Source organism: Microcaecilia unicolor, chromosome 12, assembly GCF_901765095.1.
Source record: "Microcaecilia unicolor chromosome 12, aMicUni1.1, whole genome shotgun sequence".
In the NCBI taxonomy this organism is placed as follows: Eukaryota; Metazoa; Chordata; class Amphibia; order Gymnophiona; family Siphonopidae; genus Microcaecilia; species Microcaecilia unicolor.
Genome location: NC_044042.1, coordinates 65,999,286 through 66,018,713, shown reverse-complemented (window position 1 = coordinate 66,018,713; position 19,428 = coordinate 65,999,286). Strand labels below are relative to the sequence as shown.

The 19,428-nt window shown below is 44.8% G+C and overlaps 1 protein-coding gene across 1 annotated transcript in view; it reads left to right on the top strand.

Annotated features, from left to right (window-relative positions):
• The window catches only part of NPEPPS (aminopeptidase puromycin sensitive), a 216,894-nt gene that overhangs the window by 30,761 nt on the left and 166,705 nt on the right, over nt 1-19,428 (top strand). The window contains exon 2 of the mRNA XM_030220856.1: nt 15,666-15,750. Coding sequence (XP_030076716.1) covers nt 15,666-15,750 — 85 coding nt within the window. The remainder of the gene's footprint in view (nt 1-15,665; nt 15,751-19,428) is intronic.

Genomic DNA, 19,428 nt, shown 5'->3' with positions numbered 1-19,428 from the left:
ACAAGGAAGGGAAAATTAGGTTCTTACCATGATAATTTTCTTTCCTTTAGTCATAGCAGATGAAGCCATGAGCCCTCCCTGTATGATTGTCTGTATTGCAGTTATTCTGATTTTAGGTGCTGTTCTTGTTTCCTGAAGTTATATTCCTTCCTTGGGGAGCCAGAAAACAGTCTTCAGGATTCTTGTTACAGTTATAGGAGGATGAGTTCATTCCCTCCAGTTCATGTTTTGGGAGGATGAGTTTATTCCCTCCAGGAGGATGCAAGTATTCCCTCCGTTTATACAAAGTGGAGGACGAGTTTATTCCCTCCAGGAGGATGAGTTCATTCCCTCCTTTGTTGAGTTTATGTCCTTGTTAAGAGGCCATCGTTCGCTGTGAGGAAAGTTCATGTTATTCCCATTGCAGTTTGCCATACTGCTTTGGAAGCTTCAAATACTGAAGAGGCAGTGGAGCTAGCTGGCCATGAGGCACTATGAAAAGTTGAGTGCTCTCTATCTCCCCCTGCTGGTTGATGGACACAACCCATACAGAATGGCTTCATCTGCTATGACTAAAGGAAAGAAAATTATCATGGTAAGAACCTAATTTTCCCACAATTGGGAAAATTAAACAACCATGTTGCTTCAAGAATGTAAAACAGCTCCCAGTGGCATATGAGGCAAACAAAAATGCTTGGCTGAAACAAAGCTATAGCTTAAAAAAAAAAGGATAACACAATGAGAGGGCAGAAGCATGAAATTCTGATGCTGTTCTACAACTGTGCAGCACAGAACAATGATGTTACACTATCAAATGTTTAAGCCTGTGTTCTACCACCCAACATAACTTCTCATATTCACCTGATGGATCAGGATATCATAACCTACTTCAAGAAGCACTAAATAGTGCTGGTAATGCACCATCTGATGGGCACAATGGATAATAATACAAATAATCGCAAGCAAGCTGAAGGCTTGCATGCTTAGCCTACTGGACTCTCTGCAAATGCAGGAGGAGGCAGTTGTACTCTGAGTAACATGACGCAAAGCTAGCTGCTACAGATGGGCTAGTTTTGTGAAAGAATGTTAATGATGATGGAAATCCTGCATCCTCAGTGGTGAACACATGAGCAGATGAAGTGACAGCTGTGGAGGTTGATCACTGTGTGTCAGTTGATGATTACCTTCAGACATCTGCTGATATAAATGATGCTGAGATTTACATAATAAGGTAATTCTTAGGACTGATCCAAAATTTCTACCTAAAGTTATGTCAGATTTTCATATTAATGAGCCAGTGGTTGCTACTATTTTGTCCTCCACCAAATGGGAATGATTATCAGCAGAGAACACTAGAGATATACTTACAAAGAACTTCAGTTCCTAACAGGCCCTCACAACTCTTTCCTTTGTCCCAAGGAAGAAAAACTTGCCAGTAAATAACTTTCTTATTGGATTGTGAATTGTATTGAGTTCTTTGGTCAAAAATCAAATGTCAAATGAGAAGGTAAGAAGCTCATAGATTTAGGGCTATAGCAATTAAAAAAGCACAGCTCTATAGATCCTCAACAGTAGATATGGATTGAGACCAAGTAACTGCTCTGCATATCTTTATAAAGCATTACTGTCCAGATCAGGGGTTCTCAATCCAGTCCTTGGGACACGCTCAGCCAGTCAGGTTTTCAGGATACCTGGAATGAATATGCATGAGTGAGATTTCTGTACAACAGAGGCAACACATGCAAATATTTATCATGCATATTCATTGTGGATATCTTGAAAACATGACTGGCTTGGGTATGTACTGGGTATGTACTGAGGACTGGGTTGAGAATCCCTGGTCTAGATCAACCTGTAGATTCTGAAAATAGGTTTGGACAGGCAGTACTTACAGTTTTTAAAGTTCTTCAAGAATCTTTAATGCTTCAACTGCAGATGGAAGAAAACAAACTTGGGTTGCAGAGCACAAATACAGAATTTTGTGTTCATTTCTGTAACCCTTAGTTGGTCACTATATGTGTGACTGTTCGGATCCTAGCTCTCCATGGAGAAAGCAAAGTTGCATAACCTATAGTGGGTGTTCTTCATGGATAGCAGGATCCTACAGTCATACGAGCTCATCCATCCTGAGTTGAAGTTGGTTTGGACCACTAGACTGATCCCTAATGGTAATGGTGAGTGACTCGAGATTAGTCATGTGTGTTCTCAGAGCACAAGCAGGCCTATGGCTCTCACATAGAGGTAATGCGGAGCCCGTGTTGCCAGTCCGGAGCTTGTAACAAAAATAGGTCTTTGAGTGTGCGATGCGCTTCACTGCGCATGTAGGAGTGCCTTCCTGACTGCTGCGAGAGCGCCGGGACCAGCAATTCTCTTTTTTTTTTTTCCATGGTGAGGAGAAGATGTGTTAGTTTCTACTCCTCGCAGTTGATTCAGACATTTTGGTCTTTTTGTGCCTTTCTTTTTCTTTTATTTATTTATTAGGATTTATTTACCGCCTTTTTTTTTTTTTTTTTTTTTGAAGGAATTCACTTAAAGCGGTGTACAGTAAGAATTTTATTTATTTATTTTACATTTGTACCCCACATTTTCCCACCTATTTGTAGGCTCAGTGTGGCTTACATAGTACTGTGAGGTGTTAGTCGCCTTCAATGAAAAACAAATATAAAGGGATGTTATTATCAAAGATGTTCATGTGTTACAGATACGTTAGGAGAATCGTAGAGAAGAAGAGTTATATAGTGTTCATTATGGGCTTAGGTTTTGTTGTGTTGCTGGATTCAGGCATTTAAGTTGGGTCAGTAGGGTATGCCTTTTTGAACAAGATGATCTTCAGTGATTTCCGGAAGCTAAGGTGGTCATGGATTGTTTTCACAGCTTTTGGGAGGCCATTCCATAGTTGTGCACTTATGTAGGAGAAGCTGGATGCGTAAGTTGTTTTGTATTTCAAGCCTTTGCAATTTGGGTAGTGTAAGTTTAGGTATGATCTAGCAGAACCGACTCTGTTTCTTGTTGGTAGATCTATGAGGTCTATCATGTATCCTGGGACTACACCATATATGATTTTGTGGACCAGAGTGCAAATTTTGAAGATGATCCGCTCCTTGATTGGGAGCCAATGCAGTTTTTCTCGAAGGGGTTTGGCACTGTCAAAGCGTGTCTTGCCGAATATCAATCTGGCTACTGTATTTTGGGCGGTCTGGATTTTTTTTTGCATCCTGCATAGATTCCATTGCAGTAATCTGCATGACTTAGGACCATTAACTGTATTAGGAATCGAAAGGTTTCCCTTGGGAAGAAGGGTTTTAGTCGTTTGAGCTTTGTAGCTGTGTCGCCCATCCAGGACCCAGCCAAGCTCGACCCTGCTTAGCTGCCTCTTCCTCCACACAACTGTTGCCTTCACTCCACAGCAATCTGGCTCCTCTGAGCCTTGGCTCCAGGCCCTGCGAACTCCCAGGACTTCCTCCTCCCTCCGTTCCTTTCACAGAGGCACATTCAAAGCCCAATGTTTATAAGTAAGAGCTTTTATTTTCTTTCTTCAAATCAAACAAAACATCCTTCACTCCAGGTTGTTTAGGCCAGCAGCCCAGAGCACAATTTAGGTTCAACACAGTCAAATTCAGGTTCAAAACAGTCCATATAACTTCAAATTCAAAAAACAGTCCATATAACTTCACTTCACTTTAGCTCAGATTACGTCACTTAGGGAACAGTACATTATCAGAGGGAAAAACCCAATAGCTTAGTAGGTTGCAGCCCAGACCTTTTTAGTATGCAACAGTCTACACAGTCTTTCTTGCACCTTCTTACAGCCCGGTTACATAGCTTTATTCCCACCTGGTTCAGGCTGGGGTTTCAATTGTGCCCAGCTCTCTTTCTCTCCCACAGACTGCACCTGTTTCCTCTTTAGTAGAGAGTTCCCCCAGTGCCTCAGCCTCTCTCCTCCGGTCTTCCACCAGTCTCTCCAAGGTACAGCTAGCCACCCTCTTACAGCAGCTTTTTGGGTTTGAGCCAGGGCTCCAATCTCCATCTGTTCCTCCTCTAGCCCTTCAGTAATCTCCATTTTATCCTCCTCTCCAACTTCCCCCGCCCCCAATCTCTCCAGCTGGCCCTCATCACCTTCCTCAGAGACCATTTCCCAATCTTCTATCTCCTCCCCTAACTCTTGCACAGCCGGGTGGGGAAGAGAAGGATTCTGGGTCTGGTAGTTCCTCCCCTTCTTCCTTAACCCAGCCAACCTCTCTGCCTCCGGTAGCCCAGCTTTCTGAATGTGGGTGTTGTGCACATGAAATCTGCCCCGTTGGGATTCCCCGGCTCCCTGTACCCCCTTTCTTCGCGCCTTCCCGGATCCCCTTTCACCTGCACTCTCACAGCTTCCACATTGCATGGAATATTTTCTTTATTACAGAGTTTACTTGACTCTCGAGAGTTAGGTTGCAAATAGATCAGACATGAGCAATAGGCAATTACAGCAATAAAAATATTCAAATAGTACAAAGTATGGCATAGTATACTACTTACAGTGTCAACACAATACGTAATAGAACATTTTAATTGATAGTGAGGGGTATAAGCAAAGATGGAACATTATAGATAGGTAAGAGAGTAAAAAGAGTTAAGTAAGGTAACTAAATAAAGTTGCACATGAGGTCAGAGAGACGGTTAAATATTATCTCAGCTAGGGTAGGAGTGGAAAAATATGTCCTGCTGCAGTATGTGCAGCCCGTGTCACTCCTTGCGTGTGAGAGAGACTAACAAGTTAGTTACTTTTATTAAAGGCCTAGTTTTTAATACCTCTGTCGGGGTTTCTTTATTTTAGTCTGTCCCGGTATTTTTTTTGTCTTTTTTCTAAGTTTTCTTTGTTTTCCCTCACTTGCTAGGCTGCGTTGAGGCCTGAGCTCCAGTCAGGTTTTTCCCTCTTCTTTTCTGGTGTTCTCCCCTTTTTTAGCACCATTGAGTTGTTTGATTTGGCTGCAGCTGTTTTTCCTTTTCATGTCATTGAAGGGTCCCTGTGGCTTCAAGTGCTACAGTCGGTGCAACAGGACCATCTCTGGCAAGGACACACATTCTTGGTGGTTACAGTATTTGAGGCTTGATCATACCCCTGAAAACTATAGTCTTCATATGAAGAAGAGAACACAGTTGTCCAGAGAGGCTCAGAGTTTGGAGCCAGGTCTGAAACCTCGATGTCTGTGTCAGCATTAGTATTTTTGGTGTCGGCATTGGGTGCGTCAGTCCATATGGCTGCAAGACCCTTGCACACTGGGAGTGACCGTGCATTCAAATGGGTCTCCACCTGCCTTTGGCGCCGGCTGCTATGTAGGTCACCAGGGACCGATCGGCGTCGGACCCAACCTCAAGGCAACGAGAGGATTCGGCATCGTCCTCTTTGGCACTGGGGAGCATCAATGTTTTGCATCGGAAGAAGCATCAGCATCGATCTCCCTCGACACATGGTGCCAGGAGCACCAGGCCACAGAGGGTTTCACCGGTCCCCAAGAAGCGTCTGTACCGGGAGGACTGTACCCCCTCCATATAGGAGGTGCCAATGCGTGGGTCTCTACACAGCCAGGACCAGTCATCTGCTTCGACCCTTCAGATTGAGCAGCCTACTTCTACACCGGCACCCTAACCTTTCTCAATGTCAGTCCTCGATGAGCGCCTCCGGGCCTTGCTGCCTGAGCTTTTGGTGGGGGTTCTTGCAGAATACATCAACATCTGGGCTGCTTGTGCTAGCCATGCCTCTTGCTACAGTTCCACATGGCCATTAGTTTGCGGTGAGGTCTTTAAAACTGACACTGCTTGCGGTCTCAGCATAGACTGCCACTCGTGTTGGCACACCTTCGAAGTCTGTGGAGGAACCTTCACCAGAGTCGAGGCCAGAGCTGACAACTCAACGCCCCTCTCAGAGTCATGGTACCTCTTTGTTGAGGCAGACTCTGTCTTAGCCCTTCCATGAGGAGATCTTGACTGACGCCAATGAGGGACTCAGAAAAGTATCCACGGTACTTCTCAGGGAGGAGTCCTATGACATCCCATCTGATCTCTCCCCTCCACAGGAAAAGAGGAAGTCTCCACCTGAGAGCCTTTCCTTCCCCTCTTCTGTGAAGGAGATGGTGGTTGCCATCCCAATTCCTTTGGAAGTGGAGGATGAGCCCAGGTTTAAGATGTTTGTTACTTCCATATCATGTGTTGCCTTTTGGGCTTGTGTTCTTCCAGGGTTTTCACCAACTGTCTTGCAGTAGTTGCATCATCGCTACACAGACTGGGAATCCGTATGCACCCCTATCTCAGTGACTGGCTGGTGAAGAGCATGTCTCAGGATGGTGCTCAGGAGTCTATGTGGAGGACTATTCGGGTGTTAGAGCTACTAGGGTTCGTTTTAAACTACCCCAAGTCCCTGTCCAGCGATTGGAATTCATTGGCGCCCTGCTAGACACTCAGCAGTCTGTCTTTTCTCCCTGTGACATGGGCATACGCTCTTGTCGCCCTCGCTAATTGAGTCAGAGTAGCTTGGCAGGTCACAGCCTGGTAGATATTGAGATTGTTGGGCCACTTGACCTCTACTGTTCATGTGTCACCCATGTTACATTTTCACATGAGAACTGCCCAGTGGACCCTAGCTTCCCAGTGGTATCAGACCACAGGGACCCTAGAGGATGTCATCTCAGTTCTGCCAGAGCTGGTTCAGTCCCTATTCTGGTGGATAATTTGATCCAGTGTGACTCTGGGTAGGACTCCAATTCCAGAGTCCACAGCCCATAGAGGTGCTGATGATGAATGCATCCCACCTAGGGTGGGGAGCTCATTTATACAGACTTCACACTCAAGGTGCTTGGTCAGCCTAGGAAACCTCCAAATCGACTTTTTGGAGCTCTGGGGGCGATCTGGAATGCTCTAAAGGCTTTCCCAGAATGGCTGAACAACCAAATTGTACTCATTCAAACAATCGGGTTGCAATGTACTACACGAAGAAGCAGGGGTGTACCGAATCACACCCTCTGTGTCAGGAAGCCGTTCAGATGTGGCGTTGGGTGCACGAGCACAGAATGCTCCTCAAGGCCTCTTACCTGTTGGGCAAGATCAACAGCCTGGCCAACAGACTGAGCAGGGTCATGCATCCGTACGCAGGGTCATGCATCCGTACGCATGGTCACTCAGCATGGGTGTTACCCATGAGATCTTCCGAGCATGGAACACTCCATCGGAGGATATCTTTGCCATTCAGTCCAATCACAAAGTCCCTCAGTTCTGTTCCAGGCTCCAGTCCCACAACAGAATATCATCGGATGCCTTCCTCTTTCATTAGGGAACAGGACTTCTGTATGTGTATCCTCCCATTCGAGACCCATTTCTGCAATTTTCAGAGTCCGGGGTCACGGTTCGTACCGTGCCTTCCTTCATGCCTAAGGTGGTTTCAGCGTTTCACCTAAACCAGCCTATTTTTCTACCCTCTTTTGTTAAGGAGGAGTTTCCAGAATCCTTTGGGCAGTTGCACCTGTTGGATGTGCGCAGGACTCTGTTGCAGTATCTGTGAGTTACTAATTCTTTCAGGATCTCTGATCATTTGTTTGTTTTACTATCAGGTTCTCGCAGAGGGTCTCCAGCGTCTAAAGCCACTATTGCTCGCTTGCTCAAAGAAGCTATCTTTTCAGCTTATCTGCTTGCCGGCCGGCCTCCGCCTGTAGCCTTTAAGGCACATTCTACAAGAGTGATTTCTTCCTCTTGGGCTGAAACTGGAGCACTCTCTCTTCATGAGATTTGCAGTGCAGCAACATGGGCTTCGAAGCTCTCATTTGCCCGACATTACAGGCTGGATGTGGCTGCTAGGAGAGATGCGCGTTTTGGAGCACAAGTGCTAGCGCGTGGTGTGACTTGTTCCCACCCTATATAGGGATTGCTTTGATACATCCCATACGTAATGGCTTCATCTGCTTGATGACAAGGAAGGGAAAATTAGGTTCTTACCTTGGTAATTTTCTTTCCTTTAGTCATAGCAGATGAAGCTATGAGCCCTCCCTGTATGATTGTCTGTATGATGTGAATCTGTTTTAGGTTCTGTTCTTGTTTCCTGAAGTTCTAATCCTTCCTTGGGAGAAAGTTGGAAAACAGTCTTCAGGATTCTTGTTCACTTATAGGAAGATGAGTTCCTTGCCTCCAGTTCATGTGTAGGATGTGTGTATTCCCTCCATAAATACAAAGTGGAGGACGAGTATATTCCCTCCAGGAGGTTGTGTTCATTCCCTCCTTTTGAGTTCATGCCCTTGTTATGGGGCCATCGTTCGCTGTGAGGAAAGTTCATGTTATTCCCATTGTGGTTTGTTATACTGCTTTGGAAGCTTCAAATACTGAAGAGGCAGTGGAGCTAGCTGACCATGTGGCACTGTGAAATTTGAGTGCTCTCTATCTCCCCCTGCTGGTTGATGGACACAACCCATACGTAATGGCTTCATCTGCTATGACTAAAGGAAAGAAAATTACCAAGGTAAGAACCTAATTTTCCCATATGCTGTGCAACTGTTGTGTATAAATTACAAATAGAAAACAATAACAGCGAGCAGCTATAATAACCCTCCCACCACCACCACCCTCTACCCTTCCACCCCCAACAATAGCTTCTATTACCCCAAGGAATTCTAATTCACCCTGTTAAATTGTCCAGGGGTACAAAATACAACCTGTTCTGTGTGCCCTAGAGGGGAGAAATACGCCCTATGAAGCACTGTTATGATTTTTTAATCTGTGGATGAATCTCAGGATTCAGTCTAGCTCTCCTGTCTTCCAGAGTCCCTCCTGCAACAGAAGATGTCTTCTTAGAAGATGTGCTGGTAAAAGCTTACGTCCTCTCGTGGCCTGATAAGTCATCTCTACCAAAGCATAAGCCAACAATCACCCTGTAATGGTGTACATCGAAGAGGTTGGGAGAAGGAATTGGGTGTGAGCTTGGAAGAGTCTGAGTGGGAGAGAATAGAAAGAAAAGCGGTGGGGGGTGTCAACCCATGGACCCCTGCAGGAAAACGCAGTGAAGGTGCTCTATAGGTGGTACCTCACACCTGCCCAGATACAGAGGATATTTCCGGCTTCTTCGGGTGGGTGTTGGAGGAGGTGTGGTCAAAAGGGTACAATGGGACACGTGTGGTGGAGCTGCACCAAAATCCGGGCATATTGGAGGGCGATTCACTTCAGGCTGCAGAAATGGCTGGAATGTGCAGTGCCACTGGCCCCAGAGGTGTTTCTGTTTTCTGCCTGGATTGCTGGTCTAGCGCTGGCCCAACAGATATTGGTGAATCAAGTGGTTGGCACAGCAAGGGTGGTCATAGCTTCACACTGGCGGAGGGAGGGAATGCCCCCGGTAACGAAGTGGCTCCATAAATTGAGATATGTGAGAGAGATGGAGAGATTAATTGCTGAGCGCAAACACCAGATGGGGAAATGGCAATCAGTATGGAAACACATCCCCTCGGATGCTCTGTTAAGCTTGGCTTGTATGCTCAGAGAGCGATATGAATGAATATAGCTAGATGTGTCCTTTGGGAGGGGAAAGGGAGGGAGGGAGAAGGGAATGGGTGGGGAGTTCCTAGATCTAGTAAAATCCTAAAAATTTTTGAAGTGAGATGTTATTAAAGGCAAGTTGATATTGTTCCATGCCATTTTGCAGGGAGTACTAATAGATTCTTTGTATAAACTATGGAGTAATGCATCCCTGTTGCTTGTAATGTGTAATTTTTGTTATGGTTCATTGATAATAAAGGCTTCTTGCAAAAAAAAAAAAAAAAAAAAAAAGATGATGTTCTGGTAGAAGGATATACAGGATCCCCCATGCAAAGTTTGCTAGTTGTGGCCAGCATGTTTGCTTGTTTTCCCAAAGATCAAAATTATTGTTGTCTGCATCACTCAAAAATAAATAACAGTCCAGTTCATTAACAGGCTTCAAAGTAGAAAACGACATGGGGACAAAGTTTGTTCCTGTCCCCCATGGGCTCTGTACCCATCCCCGCCCCCCGTTTCATTCTCTATTTGAGAGTTTATTTTACCATAGACGTGGTATCCTGTTGGCACTGTGATTAGGACAGGGGTTTCTACATCCCATTCTTTTTGAAGATAGCTTTTATACATCCAGTAGGTCCTGGATTGATCTGATAAGGACGCTAAGGATACCTTAATTCTTTCTTGAAACAGATCAGTCCAGATTCTCACTGCATGTTTTACTCAGATTGCTGTTTTCTAAATCGCTTTTAACACTGTAGTTCATTCTTCTGCTTAAGGCTCCTTTATGTTATGCTCTTTGACTGTTAGCATTATTCTGAGTGTGTGTTCACAGTTGCTGTTTCAAAATACTGAAGTGCTGGAGCTGCACAGGGCTGTTTTACTCTCTCCATCTGTTGGTCGATGGGAACAACCCACAGATCCTGGGATTGGTCTGGTGGGACTTTACTTCATTGGCAGGTTATTTAGGATAATCGAGAAGCAAGCAACTGTGACTGAGGGACAAAGTGCTTCTGGCTGAACCTGCATTCTGAGATTATGAAGCTTTAGAGTACTGTATATGTCTAGTAGCACTATAGAAGTTAACAGTAATAAAGGTTGCTACCTTTTCTAATTTTTGTGATTACATATGAAGAGGAAATAAAAGATCAGGAAATGCACCTTTTGCCTGTAGCAGAGCCTTGAGCTCATCTGCCAACACTAAGCTTTGTTGCTTCCGACTGTGAAGTGGATCTGTGAATGAGAACCAGTAAACCAAAATGATTTATGCACTTAATAAGCCTTGAGATGATTTAGCATTTTTGTTGAACTTCTCTGCTCAATGTTTTTTTTTTTTTTTTGTTACATTTGTACCCCGTGCTTTCCCACTCATGGCAGGCTCAATGCAGCTTACATGGGGCAATGGAGGGTTAAGAGTCACAAGGAGCTCCTTGTGCCCAGAGTCACAAGGAGCTGCCTGTGCTGGGAATTGAACTCAGTTCCCCAGGACCAAAGTCCACCACCCTAACCACTAGGCCACTCCTCCACTCATTTATATTGTGGATGTGAAATGGTTTCTGAGGCTAAAAATATGTATTGCATCTGATAGCTTAATATCCTTGCCTCATACAGAGAATAAGGCCTAGTAGGCCACGGATTTCAGTATTACAGTGTCTCTGAGGTGATAAAATGCAAGGAAATCTGAAGGATCCTGCCAAGATGGCTGTAAGAAGGGGTCATCAGTGCACTGCTTTATCACACATCATAAAAAATTACTTCAAGTAGCCATAAAGTGCAAGTCAGAGGAAGGAATGTAGTTAAACTGCACCTTTGTTGGTGTTGGTAAGTATGTGCTGATGTGAGGATAAGGAAGATCGAAGTCTCTTGTGGAATTTAAATCATTCAGCTTTATCCCTGAGATTAGTTGGCTTTACGTGAACAAGGTCAGAAGCCCTGCAGCAGTGTCTGAGACTAAAGAAATTCCTCACCAGAAATAGGTCTACATCTTTTGTGTTACTTCTTGTCCTTGAGTTCAGACTTGCCTTTAACACCTAAGCTTGTGTTACCATTCCTCCAGGGTTAATTTTGGGGTCCCCACGTATATAAGGCATAAAACTCTTGAGAAGGGCAACATTGGACCTTTCAGATCACCAAATGGGGGTGAGTCTTTTTGAACCTGTAAGAGGAAAGTCAGAGATCAGCCAAGTTCTCTAGCATTTCACCGGGAGTTTGGGTGAGCATGCGCAAGTTTAATGATCTTGATCTACCTTCATGTTCTGTAATAGCAGTATAAACCTGTTTAGGATGACACAGTATTGTGAACAACTTGCTCTTCATTCCTTCAAAATTAGAACCAAAGGGGAGATGGGATAAGAACAAAATTAGGGATGGAAAAAGAAGCACAACCTGGTGATATTGCAGATCATGTATTATTTGGTTGGTACTAATAAGCTACAAGCCCCCAGAAACCAAGTGGGTTAGTTCTGAAAGGGTAGTTGTTGCCAGGTGCCCTGGAGGCTGGTTCTTCAACCAGTTTTACAGCTGTCTAAATGATACCAGCTTAAAGTAGTTCTTCATATTGACACTTAGCAGCCCTCTCCGAACAATCCATTGCCTAAGTAACCACATAACATTCTGGTACTTGAACATGATTCTTGTGTAAGTATGATGGAACATGTAAGCTGCAAAAGTACATCTCACTGTTTGTATGCTGTTTGCCATTGACAACTAAGAATGCCACTGACCAATGCAGAGAAGATCCAACACTGGAGAGCAAGACAGAAGGAGCTGGATTCAAATTTTCAGAAGAAAGAGAATGAAAGAATAAGTCGTATAAAGCGTAGACAGGGTGTGGGGAAAACTTGCCTGACCAAATTACTTCAGTTCTTTGAAGGAGTAAACAAACATGTGGACAAAGGGGAGCCGGTTGATGTTGTATATCTGGATTTTCAAAAGGCGTTTGACAAGGTACCTCATGAAAGGCTACAGAGGAAATTGGAGGGTCATGGGATAGGAGGAAATGTCCTATTGTGGATTAAAAACTGACTGAAGGATAGGAAACAGAGAGTGGGATTAAATGGGCAGTATTCACAATGGAGAAGGGTAGCTAGTAGGGTTCCTCAGGGGTCTGTGCTAGGACCGCTGCTTTTTAATATATTTATAAATGATTTAGAGATGGGAGTAACTAGCGAGGTAATTACATTTGCTGATGACACAAAGTTATTCAAAGTCGTTAACTCGCGACAAGATTGTGAAAAATTGCAGAAGGACCTTATGAGACTGGGAGACTGGGCGGCTAAATGGCAGATGACGTTTAATGTGAGCAAGTGCAAGGTGATGCATGTGGGAAAAAAGAACCTGAATTATAACTACGTCATGCAAGTTTCTGCATTAGGAGTTACGGACCAAGAAAGGGATCTGGGTGTCGTCGTCGATAATACACTGAAATCTTTCTGCTCAGTGTGCTGCTGCGGCTAGGAAAGCGAATAGAATGTTGGGTATTATTAGGAAAGGTAAGGAAAACAGGTGTGAGGATGTTATAATACCGTTGTATTGCTCCATGGTGCGACTGCACCTTGAGTATTGTGTTCAATTCTGGTCGCCATATCTCAAGAAAGATATAGTGGAATTGGAAAAGGTGCAGCGAAGGGCGACTAAAATGATAGCGGGGATGGGACGACTTCCCTATGAAGAAAGACTAAGGAGGCTAGGGCTTTTCAGTTTGGAGAAGAGACGGCTGAGGGGAGACATGATAGAGGCATATAAAATAATGAGTGGAGTGGAACAGGTGGATGTGAAGTGTCCACGCTTTCCAAAAATACTAGGACTAGGGGGCATGCGATGAAACTACAGTGTAGTAAATTTAAAACAAATCGGAGAAAATATTTCTTCACCCAATGCATAATTGAACTCTGGAATTCGTTGCCAGAGAACGTGGTGAAGGCGGTTAGCTTGGCAGAGTTTAAAAAGGGGTTAGACGGTTTCCTAGAGGACAAGTCCATAAACCACTACTAAATGGACTTGGGAAAAATCCACAATTCCAGGAATAACATGTATAGAATGTACGTTTGGGAAGCTTGCCAGGTGCCCTTGGCCTGGATTGGCCGCTGTTGTAGACAGGATGCTGGGCTCGATGGACCTTTGGTCTTTTCCCAGTGTGGCATTACTTATGTACTTATGTACTTATTACAGAGCTTGATGATTTGTTGAGGGAAAAGGAGAGGGCTGAGATTAAGTATTGGATTTTGTATACTCATTGATTTGTGGCACAACAACAAATTTGATATAGCCCATATGCAGATGTCCCTATTTCTTCCAGTCCCATGGGACCAAAGGAAAGTACCTGCCCAGCTCAGTACCAGCGATGACCTTCGGAAGGTGTCATGGAGGTGGGACAAGCAGGGCCTTGCGCGTGTGGTGTCAAGGTGCATGGAAGGGGCAGGGCAAGCATGGCCTTAATGCATGCGGTGCCAAGGCTCCTCCGTGCTGAAGTTCATCACTGGTACTGAGCTGGGCAGATACCTTTCTTCTATCCCATGGGACCGGAAGAGAGGGGAGATCTGTTTGAAGTGAGTGAGAAAGAGACAAGAGGTGATGTTAGGATCAAGGAAGGATAGAGAGAGGAACTGGGGCATATGGGAGTGTGGGGCAAACAAGTGGGAGGGGAACTGGGGTACATGGGATTGTGTGGCCGACAAGAGAGGGGAACCGGGGCACGGGGAAGTGTGCGGCCGGCGAGAGAGAGGGGAGCCGGGGCACTTGGGGAGTGTGGGGCTGGTGAGAGAGAGGGGAGTGTGTCGCTGACAAGAGAGAGGGGAGCCGGGGCACTTGGGGAGTGTGGGGCTGGCGATAGAGAGGGGAGTGTGTTGGCTGACGAGAGAGGGGAGCCGAGGCACGTGGGAGTGTGTTGTCCGACGAGAGAGGGGAGCCGAGGCACGTGGGAGTGTGTTGTCCGACGAGATAGGGGAGCCGAGGCACGTGGGAGTGTGTTGTCCGACGAGAGAGGGGAGCCGGGGCACGTGGGAGTGTGTTGTCCGACGAGAGAGGGGAGCCGGGGCACGTGGGAGTGTGTTGTCCGACGAGAGAGGGGAGCCGGGGCACTTGGGAGTGTGTTGTTCGACGAGAGAGGGGAACCGGGGCACTTGGGAGTGTGTTGTCCGATGAGAGAGAGGGGAACCGGGGTACGTAGGAGTGTGGGGTCGCAAAGGGAGAGGGTCGGAAGGAGAGAGCTTCATGAAACCATATGTTGGCAAAATGATTTTATGTATATGTGTGACTTTTTATTTTTTAATTTATTTTGTTACATTTGTACCCCGCGCTTTCCCACTCATGGCAGGCTCAATGCGGCAATGTGGATGGAGATAATTTTATCTGGGGAGTGAAGGAATTTTATGTGGGGGGAGGAAACTTTGTGTTCGGCCCCCTAGGGATAGTATCTCATGATCTAGGAGGATCAAAAGTAACTTGCATAGGGAGCAGTATCCTAAAGTGGCGTACAGTAGATTCTACTAGTGGGATATGCCCTCAGCCCTGGGGACAAGAATAAGTGGACACATACTGGGTAAGCCATTTGGTCTTTCTGTGTCCTTTTCTATTATGTTTACAATATTAATACATGAAGGGAGAATGTGTGTGTTGGTAAAATAGTAGGCAATAGAGCAGACACCTCAGCAGGAGCTGTTTAAAGTCTCCTCTTTGAACAGTCTTGTAACCCGTGTGATACTCGTAAGATGTTTATAATTCTTCTAGTAGTTTGTTTTTATTATTTGTTAGAATCCTTTCTGTTTTAGTTATAGGGGAAGAATATTTGGTGCCTGTATCCACAGTATGAGCCTCACTATCTATGGAGAAAGTAAGGAGCCTGGCCCAGTACTTATCCTCAAAGAGCATAAGGGAAATGTGGGCTTTTGCTTTACCTTGCTTGTCCTGGTTTTATTCAGAGCTGTTTTATATCTGATTCTTAATGATGAATCTTTAATGTAGCTTTTCTCTTCCTATTTTTCTCTGGTTTTGAGAGGAGGATTCTACTTTATCAAAAGTCTTTTTTGTTCCTGTTCTTTAAAAGTCTACTGTGTTTTACCTTGCAGGCTTTTCTAGCCCTGGGCTCTGGAGCCTGAGATTTTGGTCTGATGACAGGATGTTAATCTTTGTGGGCTGGTAGAGAATGTATAATGAACATTATTTTGTGACTATTGAGCTTAGTGAAATTTTTTTTTTTGTTCTAGGTGAAACATTCAACTAATCAGATTGTGATGAACTGTGCTGACATTGATATCATCACTGCATCCTATGCCCCAGAGGGAGGCGACGGTAAGAGCTCAGGTCCTTTATGTTCCTGATCCTGCCACCTCACTAGAGAGACTTCCCAGAGCACTTCCATTTTAGAGATCTATGAATGGGTTGCTGGGTTTTGAGGAATTGGAGGATAGGAATCCTCTCTGATGTCAATCAGTATTTTTCATGTGGAAATGTATCAGAGGAACACAAAAGGACCCTTTTATTAAACCGTGTTAAGCAGGTAGTACAGGTTTTACCACACTTGATATTAGCACAGACCCATCATAATATCTAAATGCTAATATCAAGTGCACTGTTAAATAAGCCAACGCAGTTTAAAAAAACACAACAGCAACAAACAAACCTATGCTACCTGATTAACATAGCAGTAGGCATGATAGAGGCACAGCAGAGGTCATTACTGTGCCTTAGCTGTTGATGACTGCTGATAGCACAGCTGCACTTAACCACCACCTCAGGAGGAGGCAGTAAATGCAGCTATGCTACCAACAGACTTACTGGGTGCTGCTGTAGTCCTCCTTCCTCCACCCACGATCTTTCCCAGGACAAACCTAGGGGTTGGCAGTGGTGATCCTCCTCCACTCCCGACCTAGACTGCACTGGGATCCAAAATGACAATGGTTACACCATGGGGGTATATTTAGGGGAAAAGGGCGAGAATTGTAACAGCAGCTGCGATAAGGGACCACTGGTAGTGTGGCTGCAGTTAATACCTCCTCTTGAGGTGGTAACAAGTGCAGTTCTGCTATTGGCAAGTGAGCAGTAAGGACCCACATGCTAGCTGTCGCAGGAGGCCAATCCTTTACAGAAGGATACCCCTTAGCGGTAGTACTGCGAGATTACTGCTAGATGTCATGGGTGCCATTGTGGTTCTTGGCATATTCTTGGGTAGGAGCAGAGAGGCATCACTCCTGCCTGGGAGCACTGCTAACCTGGGGGGGGGGGGGGGGTTGGAGGTGGAGAAGGAGGGGTTGCTGTTTTGGGGGTAGGGTTTGTCAGCGAGCTTTGGATTGGAGGCAGGGTTTTTCACAATGGGGAGGGTGTGTTGTGAGATCTAACTGAGAGGGAGGGGTTGCACGTGCCAGGGGTGTTGGGGATTGGGAATCGGAAGTGCCAGGGGGGTTTGGATGGCCAGTGGATGTCTTGGGGTGGTAGTTCTAGATATTGAAGGTGCTCTCACTGTGCTTTTGTAAAAATTGCAGGGCATGCCTCCTGCATGTAACTCGTGTTAATGTTTGCTGTTGTTTTGCGTTGTGCCAAAACTTACCACACTTTAATGAAAGAACCCCAGATTATTAATGCCTGATGGAGTAGTGGGAAGTTGCTTTGTTAGTGGATGAAAAGTTGTCTGGGACTCGACTCCTCAGTTGCTTATTAAGTTCAAGTAAAACACTACTTTAGCTTCATATGATAAAATAGATTATTCTGGTTAAGCCCCAGTCATAGCAATTGGAAGGAAGGGAGTGAGGGAATAGTTGGTCTGAGAGCTTGGTTGAAATAGACCTCTAATAACATGCCACATCTTTTCTCAAGTGAGCTGGAACACTTCTGTGTTTCCTGCTTTTTCACATTGGGTTTGATTAATTTGCAGGAACAGTCCCATGTGCTCATGCCATGAGAGATCCTGAATAGTTTGCTTATTAATCAGGAGGTTAGGGGGTGGAGGGAGGCTGCAGGAGTAGACGAGGTAACAGGTTGTTAGCTGTCTTGGGGGAGGGAGCATAGCAGGTGTAGATACAAAGGGGTTGCAGATGACAGGTCTTTTATTTCCTCTTAGCCAAAGTCTGTGTTCCTTTACACTCCTGCATTAAATGTTAGATTGGAATGATAAATGTGCACTACGTATGGTAAGATGCGGGAGATTGTGAGGGAGTGAGTGGTATAGCGGAATACACCCTCACTGGTGTTGAAGTTAAATCACCTTATGGTAGATGACACTAACCTGCTGAGTCAGGCGGTGGGGCTCAGACAGGGAGGTGGCCAAATGCCCTGGGGCAGAATAGGAAGGCCCTGAGTGAAGGAATCTTCTCAGGGTGTTCCCATTGGCTACAGTACCTGGGGGAGATCCTGAAGAAGAGGAGCAGCCCCAGTGATTGCTACCCTTGTCAGAAGCAGCGGTTTCATTGAGGTAGGACAAGTTTCATTAGAACCTTAAAGTTATAGAGTGTTGACTAAATCTGTGAAGCTGTGTTGGAGAGGGAGAGAGAGAGAGACTACAGGAATCTTGGCATGAAGAAGTTGTGACTGTGTATTTAACCCTGAAGCAAGAGGAGAGGGTAGCGTATACTGAAGTGTGTTGCGCCTGTGTCGGGGACAGTTCTGAAAGGAACTATAGTAAAACTCCAAGTGATTGGTTAAAGTGTCCAGTCTGTGGAAAGAACAGACTTGGAAAATCCTTACTTTGAATTTAATAAAGCTGATTTACGTAAAAACCCTTGGGTGTAGCTGTATTCCTGAGAGTTCCAACCCAGCCGTGCTGTCACAGAGAGAAAAACATCTACATGATACAAAGATCAAGCAAAATTGCTTACCTGTAATAGGTGTTCTCTGTGGACATCAGGATAATGCAGACACACTTGATTTGTTCTGCTCTGCGGGCTGCATGTTCAGATGTGCTTTTTAGCTTGTTAGCTAAATGGTTGAACCACCTTGCTGATGTTAGTGAGAGTCTGTTTTGTGAATTACTGGAGGGAGGAAGAATGATGGTGAAAATAGCAGGAGTAAACACCCTTGAGAATCATAGAAAAAAGAACTTTAATCTGTTAATATTGGATGCAACGGTATGCACTAACGCATGAAAATGTATCTTTTTTTTTTTTTTTTTTTGAGGGGATGGAGGGCAGGAAGGTGTCCGTATTATCCTGAAGTCCACAGAGCACACCTGTTACTGGTAAACAACTTTGCTTTCTCTGTGTGTACAAGAAATGCAGACACGCTTGGTGACCCTCCAGCTGAAGGTTGCAAGAAAATCTTGATTTCTTCTATGAATCATGTAATCTGGAATCTTAGATAAAAAAAGGTTTTAGGGAGGTGGAGAGAGAGGTCATGAAAATGCAGCTTGTAAAACCTCTTGTCCAAATTTGCTATTGTTTTGAGATGAAGAGACAATGCAGTAATGCTTAGTAAAAGTATGAAATGTGGACGATGTAGCTACTTTACAAATGTCCACGTAGGGAAAACCTTGAGCGTGAACTGTAGAGGTTGATATTAATCGTAAAAATGTGCACCAGTGTTGTCAGGAGGGTTGAGATGGACTCGCTTCTAACATAAAGATATGTAGTCTACTGTTCATGAAGGAAGTGTAGACTTAGAGACTGCTTGACCCAAGGATTAAGGATGAAAAAAAGTAAAAAGCCGAGATGACTTTCTGCGATTCTTTCTACGTTTCAACTGAAAAAAAGAGTGCTCTTCTTCAAGCGGGTGTGTGAGGAATAACTTCTGCTGGTTGGGAATGAGGCTTTGGAAAAAATACAGGAAGAAAAATGTCTTGATTCAGATGAAGACACCACCTTAAGTAAAAGTTTTGGATGAGTTTGGAGAACTACTTTTGTGGGGGAAAAAAAAAACTGCATATAAAGTGGATAATGTACCAGAAGAGCTTGAATCTCACTGATAGGACGTGCTGAGGTGATGGTAACCAGAAAAAACATTTTCCAGGTGAAGTACTGTAAGGTTGCAGAGGAAAGAAGC